This window comes from Symphodus melops (genome assembly GCF_947650265.1).
Source record: "Symphodus melops genome assembly, chromosome: 5".
NCBI lineage: Eukaryota > Metazoa > Chordata > Actinopteri > Labriformes > Labridae > Symphodus > Symphodus melops.
This window is the reverse complement of record NC_136695.1, coordinates 28745027-28762207: the sequence shown is the minus strand read 5'-3', so window position 1 is coordinate 28762207 and position 17181 is coordinate 28745027. Positions and strand designations below refer to the sequence as shown.

Here is a 17181-nt window from a genome sequence, read left to right as displayed (position 1 = left end):
AGAGTGATGGAGGCTTGTCAGCTGCAGGATTTGATGGAGCTTTTGTGGTGTCGAGCAGAGCAGACAGGTGAGCTCAGAACAAAAGCTGCTGGACTCCCCGTCCATCCACCCGTCCCTCCACCTGTCCATCCATCCGTCCATCCACCCGTCCATCTATCCCTTCATCCCTCCATCCCTCCCTCCATCCATCCCTCCCTCCATCCGTCCATCCCTCCATCCGTCCATCCACCCATCCATCTATCCCTCCATCCATCCGCCCGTCCATCCATCCCTCCATCCGTCCATCCGTCCATCCACCTGTCCATCTATCCATCCCTTCATCCGTCCATCCCTCCATCCGTCCATCCACCCATCCATCTATCCCTCCATCCATCCGCCCGTCCATCCATCCCTCCATCCGTCCATCCACCCGTCCATCTATCCCTTCATCCCTCCATCCCTCCCTCCATCCGTCCATCCGTCCACCCGTCCATCCACCCGTCCATCCATCCGTCCATCCACCCGTCCATCTATCCCTTCATCCCTCCCTCCATCCGTCCATCCGTCCACCCGTCCATCCACCCGTCCATCCATCCGTCCATCCACCCGTCCATCTATCCCTTCATCCCTCCATCCCTCCCTCCATCCATCCCTCCCTCCATCCCTCCATCCCTCCATCCATCCATCCCTCCATCCATCCCTCCATCCCTCCATCCATCCCTCCATCCATCTATCCCTCCATCCATCCATCCGTCCATCCCTCCATCCGTCCATCCACCCATCCATCTATCCCTCCATCCATCCGCCCGTCCATCCATCCCTCCATCCGTCCATCCGTCCATCCACCTGTCCATCTATCCATCCCTTCATCCGTCCATCCCTCCATCCGTCCATCCACCCATCCATCTATCCCTCCATCCATCCGCCCGTCCATCCATCCCTCCATCCGTCCATCCACCCGTCCATCTATCCCTTCATCCCTCCATCCCTCCCTCCATCCGTCCATCCGTCCACCCGTCCATCCACCCGTCCATCCATCCGTCCATCCACCCGTCCATCTATCCCTTCATCCCTCCCTCCATCCGTCCATCCGTCCACCCGTCCATCCACCCGTCCATCCATCCGTCCATCCACCCGTCCATCTATCCCTTCATCCCTCCATCCCTCCCTCCATCCATCCCTCCCTCCATCCCTCCATCCCTCCATCCATCCATCCCTCCATCCATCCCTCCATCCCTCCATCCCTCCATCCATCCCTCCATCCATCTATCCCTCCATCCATCCATCCATCCATCCCTCCATCCATCCCTCCATCCATCCATCCATCCATCCATCCCTCCATCCATCCCTCCATCCATCCATCCATCCATCCATCCCTCCATCCATCCATCCATCCATCCATCCATCCCTCCATCCCTCCATCCATCCCTCCATCCATCTATCCCTCCATCCCTCCATCCATCCGTCCCTCCAGGGTCTAAAATATGTAGCGAGTGTGTTTTGGATATCCGTCGTCACAAACACAGAGTCTCTATGAGCGCGTTCACATGAAAAGGGGCGGAGCTTTGTTATAACCTCGAACACATACTGGACAGTAAAATCCTTTTCATAGAGCGCCGTCATTCCAGCTGAAGCGTCCGTACTGTGGAGGAGTGAACAAGTCTGTCTTCGGGTAAAAAGGTCGAAACTAAAACTGAACGCAGAAAATAAAACTCTGCAGAGTCTGTTCTTCTCCGTGTTCCCTGAAGGGAGAATTAGTACAGTCAACCCACCATTCGTTTTTTAAAGTACGACACTTTGAATTTCTTTTATTTTTCAGGAGTGCGTCGAGTTTGTTTCCACTCGCACATTTCTCATTTCAAATAGTAAGAAGACTCATCAGATATCTGCTGCTGCTGCCTGAGATGGAAACACAGAGAAACACTGCTCCAGATAACAAGCCAGTCTGACCTCTTTTCTTTTTTTTCTTTGCTGAACCTCAGGAGCGCTGAAGTATCAAAACGGCAATCAGAAGCACAGAGCGCTTTCTGAGCAGAGAGAGAGAGGGGCTGCGGAGCAATCTGGAAGGAAATTCAGGCGCAGTTTGTGCAGGACCGGGGACAGCTTGGGAATCCTGGCATCCTGACACACACACACACACACACACACACACCTTCATGCACCGCCACCCTTGACCCGTGTTCGATTTCCCCTGCTGCTTGATGAGCTGGAGTTGTCAGCTGTGATCCAAACCAAGCTGCCCTGCATCCTGATCTTCCACCTTCCTCCTCTTGAAACTCTTCAAAGCCTCTGATCCGTCCTGATAAGATAAAAACATATTCTCTGTCTCTGCTGCCGACCTCAACGTCTCCACCTGATTAGACCGGGCTCATCTCTTGATTAAGAGGGGAAAAAATTGCTTTAGTTCGACCTGAATTAAAGATCAGATTTCCATAAGGATACCCACACTGAGCCTGTAATGAAGGCAGGTGAGGAAAGCCAGAACAGATCTTTAACTAAAGATGTGAAAAAGAGACAAAAATCACTCCAACAGATTTACAACAGAGTTGAACTCTGAGTGAAAACTGGAAGCGTGTAATCTCGTGTGTCGGGCCCTGATGGATAAATCCTGTTCACCTTTAAGTCTCGTGTCTGCACACCGTCCTGCAGGAAATTAAAAGATGTGTGTGATATGGCTCGAGGCCAGACGGAGTCATATTTTCAGACACGGTGAAGACACGCCAGAGAGACGTGATTCAGTCAGCTGTGATGTGGTGAGCTTTAATTACATCGAGCTGAATGTATTAGCGCTGTGAGGAGGTTGCTGGTTTGAATCCCCGTCTGACAGGAGCCTCTCTGTGTGGAGTCTGCGTGTTCTCCCCGTGCATGCGTTCCTCCGACAGCCCAAACACATGCTCGTTATGTTCCCTGCACACTCTGAATGGCCTGTAGTTGTGAAAGTGTCAGCTGTGTGATTGACAGGCGAACGGTCCAGGATGTAACCCCGCCTCTCGCCCAATCACAGCTGGGATTGGCTCCAGCACCCCGACGACCCTGACTGGGTATCACTGTGGTGTGAAGGTGAAAAGCTTCCTCTGGAGCCTGTTGTGGATCGTTTCCTGTCGAGTTCATTAAAGCTGAAACTCCTCACATCAGAGAAATTCATCAGAATCAGAAATACTTGATTATTCCCATTCGGACGTGAGAATATCTGAAGAACAATAAGCTAAATAATGTGTAGAATTATAAATATAGAGAGTGTAGAGGTCGCTGCACAGAAGAGCAGAGGGTGTGTGTGAGCGAGTGTTTACATTAATGAGGAGATCGACGTTCCCCGTTAACAGAACACATCCTTTAAAGCAGAGGTTCTCAACCTGTGGGTCACAGATCTGTTTTCTGTGGGGCGGGAAAGTGTGCGTGTTCTGTCACCTGTGTTTACCACCTGAGCTCCAAACTGCATCTGTTATCTGATTGGTTGAAAAGTATCTTAAACGTTTGTCCCGAGGCTCCAGCAGAAACACGCTGCTTTAAAATGCTTCTGTCTCTTTGTTCTGTTCTTGCAGGTGAATGCTACCTGATGGAGTGGTCGGATTGGAGCTCGTGTGTGAGCATCTGTGTGAAGGGGGCCGGCGTGGACTTCGGTTCCGTTCAGGTTCGCTCTCGAGCCGTTTTGGCCCAGGAGCCTGAAAACCTGCAGCTCTGCCCTGACCAGGCCTGGGAGTCTCAGCCCTGCACAGGTGGGAATCTAAACACAGGTATCTCAGCAAACATTCAACATGACAGAAACACAGAAAACACAGAAAAAGTGCTGGAAAAAAAAAAAAAGGTTGTTTTTTAAAGTTATTTTTTGACTCTTTTGGCTGGAAGTCAGGAAGTGTCATCAGTATGTGTTGGTGTGTCGTGGTTTGAGAGAGTCGTGAATGATGAAACCCAAACGATCATTTTAAAGCTTACTGTGAAAAAAAACAAAAACATTAGCTGCAAAAAATCAGTTTCCAAAAAGTGAATCGTCTGTGTAACTTCTTAAACGTTAGACGAGGACTAACTGAACGTAGCCTCCGCTCGTGATCAGAGGCCGAACATGAAGCTCATCAGAGCGGTCGAGCGCTCACATTTACAGGGAAAGGCCTGGAGGCTGTTTTCAGTCCTCTCTGTGTCTCGCCTGAAGACACAGAATCAGCAGCAGGAAGTCGCTCTGATCTTGTGTTTGTGAAGATCGGGAACGCCCGAGCTGCAAAAGAAACACAAACATCGACTATGACTTCGTGTTTTCCTGTGTCACTGGGTCAATTGGCGCTCTCCCAGATGGGATTTCCACCAGCCCCCACACTCATTTACTGTAGTAATATCTGCAGCTCCGCAGGCGCGTTAATCACCCATTAGGTGCAAAGCAGGCTGTGAATCACCACCAGCACCACCGAAGCCATCGGCTCCGTGTGTTGAGCAAGCATCAACACCCCCCCCCCCTCTCCTCCCTGGCCTCCTACCCTCCTTCCCCGCCCTCCTTGGCTACTCCACAGCCTGACCTGGTTTCTCAGCATCGCTCGAGGAAGAGAGAGAGAGAGAGGGGAGGGGGAGGAGGAGGAGAGGCCCCGCCAAGGGCAGAAAAAGGCGGGGGAGGATGAGAGAGGAGAGGGACAGAGGACGAGGAGGCTGGGGACAGAGGACGCCAGATCAAATAGACACATCAGAAAAAGACTTTTGTGGGGGCGCTCTGCTCGCCCTAATGGTTAAGGCACATACCACAGGACTCCTTTGATTCACAACCATCTCTCAACCCACCATCCCAGTCCGTCCTCGCTGGACTTTATTCATATTTGTTTTCTCAAGAATGTTCTTTAAGCTTTTGACTTTCCTGTTTTCTGTTTCATGGGTTTATTAAATCCATGCGTTTCATATCTCATCATTCGAAGGTAAATAAGAGTCAGAGCTCCTCTTCCTCATGTGTGTGAAGTGTGTTGTTGTAAATCCACTCTGATCCTGTATTTGATCATGTCTATAAACCCCTCTATTTCAGCCCTGCTCAGAACAGGCTGTTTCTGTGTCTGTAGCTTTAAATATGTAAATGAGCTGTGTCTGGCCACGCCCCCTCTCTCTGGAAGGGCTCGGGTGTCTCTGGGTTTTTACAGCCCAGATGAATTGAAGGCTTTTTTATACTTAACCCTCTCTGAGTGCGTCAGACTTTTTCCAAAGCTACTCATATGTTTGTTTACTTAACGGGGAAAAAAAAAAAACACGCGACCTGTTTCTTCAACTCTCTGTGATTTGTGCTCCTAAAAACAGCCGTGGGAATGATTTTAATGGAGTGATCTCAGTTTAAACTGTCACACCTGAATTCCTGCGACTTCTGTGTCTCTCTTCTGCGCTGGCATCGACAAATGAAGTTAAAAGTGGCTCCTGACATCCTCCGAATTTTGTACAAAGTCTGTTCCAGCGAAGTCTTTCACATCATACTCCCACCACTGCTGGCTCTGCTTCCACACACACACACACACACACACACACACACACACACACACACACACACCTCCTCACAGAGCGAGCTGCTCCTTTCTCCTCGTCTTCCTTATCACCTGCTCACAACCTCTCTCTGCCTACGTCTGCACATCAATGTATATATCAAATTGTAAACGCCGACTGCTGCGGCGCTCCGTGTGACAGCTCGGGACGACTTCTTTATTCTTCTTTTAGACTCGTGGGTCATTTCAGGAGCGTGACCGGCTCACTCTGAAATCTGATAAGCCCTCGAGGCTCACAGTGTGAACGTAGAGTGAGCGCAGCCCCCTTTCTATCAATGAGGTAATAAAGAGGGTTTTTAAAGTTAATAGGCTTGAAAATCAGCAATCTCCTCTCGAAGCCCCAGCAGAGACTTTGGTTATGTTTCAAAGAATCCTCTGAATTTAATACAACCGCTGAATAATATCAGCTTCCAGAGTGGCTCTTCCTCTGAGAAATGTTGCTTTAGTTGTAAAAAAAAAAAAGTCCAATCTGCTGGTAAAAGATGGTGGGAAGCTTCCGGCTGAAGTGGGTGATTCAGTGATAAATTTGTCTGGTTTGAGGAAGCGGCCTCAGATGAACCACGGCGAGAGAGAGAGAGAGAGAGAAACAGGCGAGGGGGGGGAAAGAAATGAGAAAAGTGGAGAAACACAAAGGGTGGAGCCGTCTGAGCCGCTGATAGAGCCGCATCATCGACTTCAGCTGCGATACTGTACCAAGCGCCTGAGGAGAACAGATCGGGCCCTTTTGTCCAAGGTTAAATTGTTCATTTGCGCTCGCCAAATGGGCCCGGCTGATGATTGGTTACACAAGACTCCGTAGGGAACTATGGTCATTTACTGCACTGATGGAGATATTGATAAAGTCATAATGGCATTGATAGAAAGTCATTAAGCAAAAGCTCTTACTGGAGATTAAAACATTGAACCAGACCTTTCTGTGGAGATAGTTTTATCATGTGACAGCAGCCTATTACACAATCATAATTCAGCAGCTGCTTTATGACTCTGTCACTCATGTGATTAACTGTCTCCGCTCCCTGCACAGACTTTAGACCTGTTTGTTTTTGATCTGGTTCTCAGGGGGCGAATGTTACGAGTACAAATGGTTCAGCGGTGGAAACTCCAGCCGGCCTTTCCTCTGGTGTCAGCGCTCCGACGGACTCAATGTCACCGGTAAGAAACTCTTCCATGCAGCAGCAGTTAAAAACTGGTTTTATTAAAGGAGCAGCCTGTAGCTCTGCCCCCTACTGTTTAAAATGTGTACTGCAGTCTAAACTCTAAACATCACAGAGAGCTGTCTCCGCCCCTCCTCTCACACAGGTCAGCATGTGGTGGACACTGTAGCTTCAGTGTTTAGCCAGCTCTGCATATGGTGGGCACTGTAGCTTCAGTGTTTAGCCAGCTCTGCATGTGGTGGACACTGTAGCTTCAGTGTTTAGCCAGCTCTGCATATGGTGGGCACTGTTGCTTCAGTGTTTAGCCAGCTCTGCATGTGGTGGACACTGTAGCTTCAGTGTTTAGCCAGCTCTGCATGTAGTGGACACTGTAGCTTCAGTGTTTAGCCAGCTCTGCATGTGGTGGACACTGTAGCTTCAGTGTTTAGCCAGCTCTGCATGTAGTGGACACTGTAGCTTCAGTGTTTAGCCAGCTCTGCATGTAGAGACACTGTAGCTTCAGTGTTTAGCCAGCTCTGCATGTAGTGGACACTGTAGCTTCAGTGTTTAGCCAGCTCTGCATGGGTCTGTAAAGCTTGCTGTGTTCTAACCTCTCTCCATGTTTCATCTCCAACATTGATCCTAGTTTGAGCAGCTTTCTGCTGCTGGAGCTTATTAGAAACATGCAGAGGCTTTTTAGCTCGGGTACAATCACTTCTATCTGAAGCAGTTCCACTGCCCGCTTCCATCGCTGCAACACCTGTTCACCTGATAACTGCTCTCATATCTGGCAAACCCAGGGGCGTCCAAAACGGCCTTCAAAGCCCCGCCTACCTTCTCTGGTCCAATCAGATCCAGAGCATTCAGGAGCAGAATCTAAAGTTAGAAGGAGGACATGCTGGCTGCTGCATTGTTGTCAGAGAAGCTTCAACACAGCAGGTTTCCTTAATGATCACAGAGGAAGAGAGCAGCTCTCTGATTGGCTGATTGATCACAGAGGAAGAGAGCGTCATCCTCTCACTCTGTAGATATCTGACATCATGCTCCTGGTTTAAAAACCTGAAAATCAATAACGTTTGACTTTATGTTACTGCTAACATGTCAATCTTAATCAAATCACTGTTGTACAAACGAACTGTTCATCGATTGGCTCATAAAGTCAGTCTTAAAGAGAACGTGTCGAGCTGTTGTGGGTTCAGCTCATTAATTCAGGGTCTTTTTGTTTCGGCTGAAATGTGAAGACAACGTGAAGCTCTGAACTTTTCATTTCATGATTTATAGTGCGGCTGAATTTATTCTAATTCGGAGAACGCAGCCCCTCGACCAGCAGCTTTATGTAGGAGGTAAAATGCATACGAGGAATGTCAGCTCCACTGTGTTAGTAGCAGGGACCTCTATCTATAAGGAGCAAGAGGCGGTGGGCGAAGGCAGCCTGTGCAGCTTTTCAGCTCCCGAACATGTCGACTCTGAACCTCCCTGACTTTTCCTTTCATAAAGGAGGGAACGAACACACAGGCTGAAAAACGCCGCTCAACGCCGCTTTTCAAAAAAAAAAAATTGTTGGGGGGGGGAACCTGAGGACAGCTGAGCCTGCACTTTTGTGGATTGTCTGTAACCACGGTAACTGTGCCTGAGTTGGAGGTGAACGCTGTTTCTAGAAGATGAAAGAAAGTTTCAGTCGACTCATCTCCCGAGTTTTTTTTTTGTTTTTTTTTTAAAGCTAAATCTGCTTTCTGGATTACACCCCGGGTCGTTCCCTTTGTGCTGCATGTGAGATCCCTGCGAGGGGAAATTTCAATTTTACTCTGCTGTTTGAACATGCTGAACACACACTCACACACACACACACACACACACACCTACAGGATCCTGTGGATATGCACGAACGGGGAGATGAGGGAGCGCTCCTGAGCTGCTGGAGGTTTTGGTGCCTTGCTCAAAGGAACCTGGGCAGAGCTCAGGAAGTGAACTGGCACCTCTCCAGCAACAAGACCAATTAGCAGACTTGGTCCCAGATCTCGTTCTGTCGGTCCTGACCCAAAGCTTGTGACCATCGGTGAGGATAGGAACGGAGATCGCCCGGTAAATCCAGAGCCTCGCCTTCCGGCCTCGCCTAACCCTAACTCTAACCCCCCCCCCCCCTTTCAATGCTTGTTGAAAGAGTCTGTCGTTGTCGTGGTCATGTGTGGGCGGTTACCCAGCAGGACGCACGTTTGTCCCCTTTGTCATTCGACTGTCTCTGTGTGTGTTGCAGGAGGTTGTCCTCCCATTTACCCCGTGATGGACAACAGCTCCTGCGACCCTCCGTGTCTCATGCCCAAGTCTTTCTGCAGCGAGGTGAGCACATCGTCATCGTCATCGTCATCGTACCGACAGATTCATCTGCACATACGAACACGTGTAAAAACAGAACACGCACCAGAAAACACAGGTCACATCTGAGAGATGTTCGACCCACTTCCTGTCGTTCAACTCAACTTTAATCTCAAAGCTTCATATCATGTTTGTTTATTAAACACTGAGCTGAACGTCGACAGAATAAGCAGGTCAGAGCAATCTGATGCGGAGCAGGCTTAGCACCTCCGAGGTCACGAGGTCAACCCCCGCGGACAAGCAGGACACCGCTACACCGAGACGCCAGGTCATTAAAGGGTTAATCTGTCCAGTTGAACCTTTTACTAAAAATACAGACAGTAGATGAGGTTTAACCTGCAGCTGAGGAGCGAGCAGCGAGGCCGAGCACCATGTAGGGAGACGATAGACGTCCTGTTCATGATGTCAACACTGAGAGACATCATTTAATTTTATTTACTGATTTAATGATTCAGATATTTTAACTTCTGAGAGGAAATTCAGACCTTGTTTTTTGTTTTTTTATGTCTTGAAGTAAGATGTTTGTTTGGACCGCTCAGGTGGATGTGGCTTATTGTGAGTCAAAGTATTTCTGGTAAGATCTGAGTGTTTGCGGTGCTTGTTCTGTGTTAAGCTGAGACTAAACGAGTTAAAATGACAGGCAGGGGTCATGTGATCAAACTGAGACCCTGCCTCCACGCCTCGCTCCGTTACAGTATTTTCATCTCATGCTGACTTTCCCCAGAACTCTCACTGTCTCTCAAACCACTAACGAGTCTTTTCTGCCCCCTGCAGGCCAACGTCTGCACATGCGAGGAGGGATTCACAGAGGTGCTGTCGCCCACGGGTCAGCTGGACCAGTGCGCCCCCATCCCCGTCCTGGAGATCCCCACGGCGGGCGACAAAAGAGGGGACGTGAAAACCAGTCGTGCCATTAACCCCACCCTGCCTAGCACCATCCTGCCCGGACGCACCGGCCGGACCTGGTACCTGCAGCCCTACGGACCAGGTCAGACCTCCAGAACCACTCAAGTCCTCCTCAAACGGAGATTAGAAAATACAGAAAATACGAGCGAGACACGCGGAGCCGGAGAGAATTTGCCAAAGAAGTGTTTATGTGCTGTCAAGTGAAAACCTTTAATCTCTAAACTGTCATGTCTCTGGGAACTTAGCCTGCCTTAATGCACTCCTCAGAAGCTCCTATTTTCCACTTGTCAGGTCGTAATTATAAAAACCACCTCACGAAAACGCTTCTGAGTCACGAACGCGGAGGGAGGCGGGAGGATGCAGACGTGGTCGGTTTATAGTTTTTGGCAAACGTTACTTTGACAGTGTAATTAATCTTTCACAACAACAGGAAGAAGAAAAAAAAAAAAACAACCTCCACACAGTGACAGCTTAAAATATGGCTTATATTTATTTACTGTCAATGCAGACGAGCAGTCATCGCTCTGCAATAAAGGCCAGAACATCACACATCACAGCCTTTAAGACTTTTCCTTCACGGGAAAGTTTAGAAGCAGGAACGTCGAATGTTTTTCAGAGGACACGACTTCCCTTGAAGCTTCTCACTCATTTTCTCAAGCTGCAGATCACAGTGTAACAGCTGAGGGACGAGCTTTCCAAACGACAACACAAGAAGACCCTTTCCTTTCAGACGCAGCGTCGTCTAATTATCAGCATGTTTTTGTTCCGTGCGTGCCGTTCGACTCGGCGCATTAAAAACGAAGATTTGCTTCGCACATGTTCTCTGTCTGCTCCAGTCTGCTCTGATGCATGTTTAAACTTCGCTTCCTAATCTCAAACTGCTGCTGTACATTACCTCTGGAGAGCTGCATCTGCACAGAGCGCGGCGCCCGATGGTGCACGACAACAACACAAACATTTGGGACGCACGAGTGCAGAACAGATTGAGTCAGCGTCTGTCAGGAGCAAACGCTCGTTCGTCTTACGGATGTCTTTCCATCACACACAGCCACAAACGTGTTTTTAACTTTCAGGAGAAACACAAAGAAACACATTTTAAGATGATGCATTATATCACAAAAACACAAAAAAACAGGAAACTTTAAAGGAAGAGTGTGCGACTTTTTGATCCAGTACATGAAACCAAAACAAGCTGCTGTTTTGGCCACGCCTCCTCCAGAGACACACCTCCAACCCGTCTCCACTCATCAGTTGGAACGCGCTATAACTCCCACTAAGCGCCTGTGTCCTGCTTTGTTCTGTTAGCATGCTAATGTTAGCGCTCTTCAGTTAAGTGATCTAAAAAACGTTTACGTGACATCCAGATAATCAGTGAGTGTGTTCTTCTTCTTGACTCAAACAGCTTTTATACACAAGGGGAGGAGCCGGCCGTGTAAACACAGCTCTGACAACAACACAGTTTCTCCCTCACTGTAGACAGTCAGGACACACTGGAGTTATGAGTACCAGGTCTCACAGTCTTCCTTTAAAAAAACCCCAGATCAGAACGGGTGTGACACTCGAGTCTTCTGTATGTAAACACGCTGTGTGTGTGTTATGAAGTGCTGCTGGAGGAAGAGAAGAAGCCGTGTGTGGGGGGGGGGAATGTTTTCTGCGTCTGTCTAAAGACTGAAGTGCTGCAGCTTTAGTCGCTCAGCGTTGATGTGAAACACACAAACTGACGAGCTTCCTCCTCCACAGATGGGAAGCTGAAGATGTGGGTGTACGGTGTAGCAGCTGGAGCCTTTGTGCTCCTCATATTCATAGTGTCTATGATATACCTAGCTTGGTGAGTTGAAGAGTTTAATTTCCCCCTTTTTTATCATCATCATCCTCGTTCATTAAACCAATCCCTCATTTCCCCCCCCCCCCCTCGTCTGTCGTCCGGCCCCCCTCACATCAATATATATTTTTGTTCCTCTGTTTGTGCCGTGTGTCGTCTGTGAGGGCAGCAGCTACTGTGCCAAACTGCATCGCTCTCTTAAAGCCCAAGAGTCCGACGCCAACGGGACGGCGGTGTGGTTGGGCCAAAATGCACACGAGATGACTTACACCTGTCCCGACTGCCAAGAGCAGGCTCAGAGCAGCAGCAGCAGCAGCTAATGAGGATGTGGAGGCTTCACACACACACACACACACACACTCACACACACCCCTCCTCTCAAACCGCAAAACACAGCCTCCAGTGTAAACACCTGCAGTCCTTGACCTCTCCACCGTGACCTCTGTAAAGAGTCACACGTCCTGCCTGAGTGTCCTGAGTGAACGTGCTGGTGAAGGTGAGGACAAAGACTCGTCCACCCCGTTAGACTAGAGCCCTGTAGAGTGACTCGTTAGCTGTCGACTCGATCACCTGTGATGGTTTATAAAGTGACCGATACCTGATCAGTGTTTACCTCAAGCCAGTCACAAATATCACTGCAGGGACACGAACTGAAGGCTCCTCTGTTCGTCCCTCCTGCATGGTGTCACACCGCCCTCTTGTGGCTGAAAGAGGAAGTAGGGCATCACACCCCCCCTTTCCTCCTTCCTCCTCCTCCTTTTATTCCCCTCTCATTTCATTCCCTGCCAAATCAAGAGCTCATTATCCCTTTCACACATTAAACATATTGATGTTATTACTCTGTATCCAGCTTTGAAGAACCAAAGTGTTTAAACTCTGAGCAGAAATTATTTTTAAATCAACACTAATGAGCTTCTATCTTTTATTTCGGGTCATTTTTGGAGCATAAAATGTGAAATATGCTCATTCCAGCATCAAAATACAAATTAAAAAAAAATGTATGTGTATGTTTGACAGGAGCATCTCGTGCTCAAAGAGAACGAGAACATTTAACCTCCTGTTCATAGACTTTTCTGTATCGGCTGTAGAGCACATCACTTTTAGTCCTGGGACATTTTCACAATCATTTTAAGTATTTTCAGCAATGTTATGGATTTTTATAAAAAAAAAAAAAAAGGGGGAATAATCAGCGGAAACAATCCATACTTGGAGCCTGAGTAGTATTCCTGTCGGTGTTTGTGAACTTGACAAACGTCGCCGAAAGCCACAGGGAAAAGATGGGGGCTGATTTGTGTGGCAGCGGGAGAAGTGTGCTGACGTGTGCTGACGTTTCATGTTTACTGTGCAGTGATTCTGTCAGCTCATCATCACACGGCGTATTCAGAGAAACGTCCCCAGAGAGCTCGTCTGATTGTCTTTATCCAAGTCCCCAGAAGAGTCTCTTTGAAGAATCTCGACGCTCAGGAGACCATCGTGTCACCTGAGTGTGTGCTGCTGCTTTGAGACTAAGTTTGGGAGAAAGTTTTTTCCACGTTTGGAAGTATTAATTGGACTGTCCTGAGGTGCTAAGTGACGAAAATAAACTATAGAAACAAGGTTGTAAAGATTCAAACTGAAAGAGCACGACTAAACATTAGCTTTACTGATTATCACAGCCGGTCTCTGGAGACTTACATTTATCATGAAGCGTATTTCTTTGTGCTGCTCTTGTTTTGAACACGGAGCTGAGAAGTAGATTTCACATTGTCTTACCTTAAAGAGGACATATTCTCCCCCCTCCTCCACCTTTTCAAACGGTGCTCTAAATGAAACTGTGTTTCTGAGCTTTGGTCCAAATATAACTTGAATCCAGCAGCAGAGGAGGTTTGTGACCCTGCAGAAACCTGCTCTCTCAAAACGCTCCGTTTTGGTGTGTGTGTCTCTTTAAATGCAATTAACTGAATCCCACTGTGACATCACAAGGGGAGCACATTTGAAGCGGAGCATTTCTCCCTGAGTTGTCAGACTTCTGCAGAACACAAACAAAAGGACTGGATGGATTTATTTCACATTTTTGTGGTTCTGTAGACTCTCAGGTTTCCAAATAAATGTAGAAGTAGATTTTTCAGAACATCTCCCCGTTAAAAGGTGCATCCCTCCCCCACAAGCTATCAGCTGTCACGTGCATGCAAATTAACTCACTAATACTTTGAATGTTTTACTCTTGAAGTCACATCAGGTCAAGGTAGAGAGTCGTCCTTTTCTCCCGTTGTTTCACTAAATGTTTCTGTCATAGTTCCCCGTCGTAACGTTATGACGTTACGTTATGAGAATCCAGAAGTAAGCTTAAGATGTCTGTGATGTTTCAGATCATGAAGGGTAAATCTGAAAAGACTGATGGTGTCTAAAACCTATAAGGAAAGTGCTAATTGTACCACATACTTAAGAAAATAATAATATTGTTTTGGGGTTTTTTTTAAAGCAAAGAAATTGCTCTGATGCAGATTCAGTTTTTGAACCAGACTGTAAACATGTTTGTTTCTAATGTAGACATTGACATTTTAGCATTGGTTTAATTTTTCAACACTCGAGGATGCCGCTTCATGCAACCAATGTGGTCGCCCCCTGCTGGCCTTTATTAAAAATGCAGGTTTAAAGTACTTCACCGTTCGCTTTACTTTTTAAACCAAGCTACATCCACTTCCTGTTTAGTCTATGTGTGCAAAGATACAGCTAAATACTTTCCAATAACAAATTATAATTTTAACATCTCCTGGGAATAACAGCCCAGCAGGAAACGTGACTTATAACTAAGATCGTCAGATATCTGATGCAACAACGTAAGCTGAAGTCGGGCAGATTTAAAGTAGGAAGCAGTCACTGGTAGGTTGGCGTGACGTTGATATTTGAACCTGACAAACAAAGCGTCAGGTTCTGTGACTTCATGGTAAGTGTCTCCTCTGACTCTGTTTTAATCTTTCCTCACAGCAAAAAGCCAAAGAGACCTCAGAGACAGAGGCAGCAGAACAACCGACTAAAGCCTCTGACTCTCGCCTACGACGGGGACACGGACATGTAGTCCTCCGGGAGACGCCTCGCCCAGCACTTCACCTGTCATAGAGACCCACTTCATCACAGCCATTGCAGTGAGGGACATGGATGTTTGCAGCGTGAATGGACACGTCACAGAGCGGAGAAATTACAGAAAATCCTCTTAGCGGAGACACTGCCGGGGTTTAACCGCTTCAAGTCGAGCTCCATTCACTCCCCGGTTTGTTTGTTTTCTTTGCTGGAGCCGTCATGACCTCCACCGTGTTCAATGAAATGCCTTTTTTTTTTTTTTTTGGCCCCTCCATCACATCTCTGTAAAGAAAAGACTAATTTCAGAGGCAGAAAAGACTCTCCTGCTGTCTCGGAAACATGGCGGCACAAGCTCCAACTCTTCCCCCACGCTTTTCTGCTTGTCCCTAAAAATGCTGAGTAGCTGGAGGCTTAGGATGCTCTGACGGTTCGTACGTTGCCAAAAGTCACCGCAGGGAAGAGGAGGAGGAGGAGGAGGAGGAGGAGGAGGGAGAGGAAAATCTCCATAAAAAGGTTTGGATTCCTTTTTTCCTCAATCCTCAACTGGGGTTTTGACTCAAATCTCTTTTACAGTCTTGAACAAAAGGGAGCCATTTCTTCTTCTTTTTTTTGCTTGATTTTGAGGCGCACAGGCCTGTGTTTGGGATAAACTGATCTGTGCGATGCCGATGGCCTGCAATCAGTTGTTCATGGAGACTACTGCCTGCCTGCCTGCCTCCACTCTTTCCTGCATTTCAGGCTCTACATTGCACTATATTAGTGCAGCATGATATGCACATGTGACTTCTACCTTTGATTGCCATAAAAAAAACAAAAAAAAAACACTGCCTCTTCCACAGACAGACACTGACATAAAGCAGAGGATCATCTGCGTAAAGGTCAACTCAAGAACATTCAAAAAGGGCAAAACGTGTCACAGCCGACAAACACAGGTGTGAATCTCCGGTAAATATATGTATAGATTTGGTTTCTCACAGCTGACTTTTTTTTTTTTTTTTTGGGGTTGTAGTAAAGTACATTTTGTGGTTTGTAGATCTCGTCTGGTGTTACTCACTTTAGTTTTGCCCCCGAGGAAGTTAAAGATGCAAGTTATTTTAACCCCACTCTAATCGAGACCAAGACAGACCCAAAACCAGAGTGCTCCAAAACCAAGACCAAGACCCATGAGACTGAGTCCAGACCCAGAGATATCAGAGAAAAGTCCTCATCTTGTGTGCCGTGTCACTCGCTTAGACCGTGACCCCGATGATGAAAATCAAAGTACAAATTAAATAAAGTTTTTAGTTTTTTTAGAAAGAGGCGTGTTCCTTCTAACACCAGAAACAACCTGGACAAATAGCCAATCAGTGGTGGTCTCCAAGACCTTTTTAAGAAGTGGTCTCAAGACCAAGACCACTTTGAAGTCTTGGTCTAACCTTTTATCAAAAAAACCTGAAGTTTTGTTTTGAGAAAAAAAAAATAACAGGCCGATAATTTTTAACCCTTCATGTCATGCAAAAAAAAAACTAAATACTAACATTCGTGTGACAGATGTTGATAGTTGAACGGGGCGAGCAGTGCTCATTATATTCATCACTACATGTCGACATGAAGAGGACTCACTCTTCTTTTCTTCTCGAGGTCAGAGGAGCGACGATAAAATCACTGCAATAATGCAACTTTCCTCAGTTTGTTCTGATAATTAACAATCATTAAACCCAGTGGTGATTATTTCATCAAATTATTCGGGGCCCCCCTCTCTCTCTCTCTCTCTCTCTCTCTCTCTCTCTCTCTCTCTCTCTCTCTCTCTCTCTTTTTTAACTCTTTAAGTCCTCTTCATTTCCTTCGGTGACTTTCGTTGACGTTGGTTTTTAAGAGAGAAGATGCACGCCACACCTCGCAGGGCAATGAGAGCGATCGCCGTCACATGGGGCCCTTTTAGGGAGGTTTTCCCATGATGCCTTCGTTTCCTGTTGACCAACAAGCTTCTGATTAAACAACAATTCACCGTCCGCTTTCTTGGACTTCCACTGAGGAGCAAAAAAAAAAAAAAGCTTTAAAATGTAAAAGAAATGATTTGTCATTTATCGATATCGACTGACATGAAAACACTTTGAGTCACATGACTACGACTGTGCCTGACTGACTGTGCACCTCACAGCCTGTCTGGTGGGAGGAAGTGATGTCACGAGTCAAGACATGACGTGAAAAGAAGGACGCAGAAACAGAATCAGACGTGCACGGAGGTTACACGTGCACGTGTACCATCGTGCCCCACGCGTAAGACTTAATCTTCACCCCCCTCCCTGATGCTCGTGGTGAACTTCCTGAATATTTCCTGCTTTCTTCTTGCGTCACCTTATCCGAAGATCGAGCTGCAGGCAGGAATAATTCCAGTTAAAGTTAAAAATGCAGAGTTTTGTGCAAGTGT

General features: G+C 47.3%; 1 protein-coding gene across 1 annotated transcript in view; it reads left to right on the top strand.

Moving 5' to 3' along the window:
• Positions 1-16991, top strand: part of thsd7ab (thrombospondin, type I, domain containing 7Ab) — a 174498-nt gene extending 157507 nt beyond the window's left edge. Inside the window, exons 27-32 of the mRNA XM_079343602.1 lie at positions 3522-3695; positions 6537-6629; positions 8865-8947; positions 9758-9971; positions 11630-11717; positions 14679-16991. Of these exons, the coding sequence (XP_079199728.1) occupies positions 3522-3695; positions 6537-6629; positions 8865-8947; positions 9758-9971; positions 11630-11717; positions 14679-14769 (743 nt within the window). The 3' untranslated portion in view covers positions 14770-16991. The remainder of the gene's footprint in view (positions 1-3521; positions 3696-6536; positions 6630-8864; positions 8948-9757; positions 9972-11629; positions 11718-14678) is intronic.
• Positions 16992-17181: the final 190 nt, after the last annotated feature.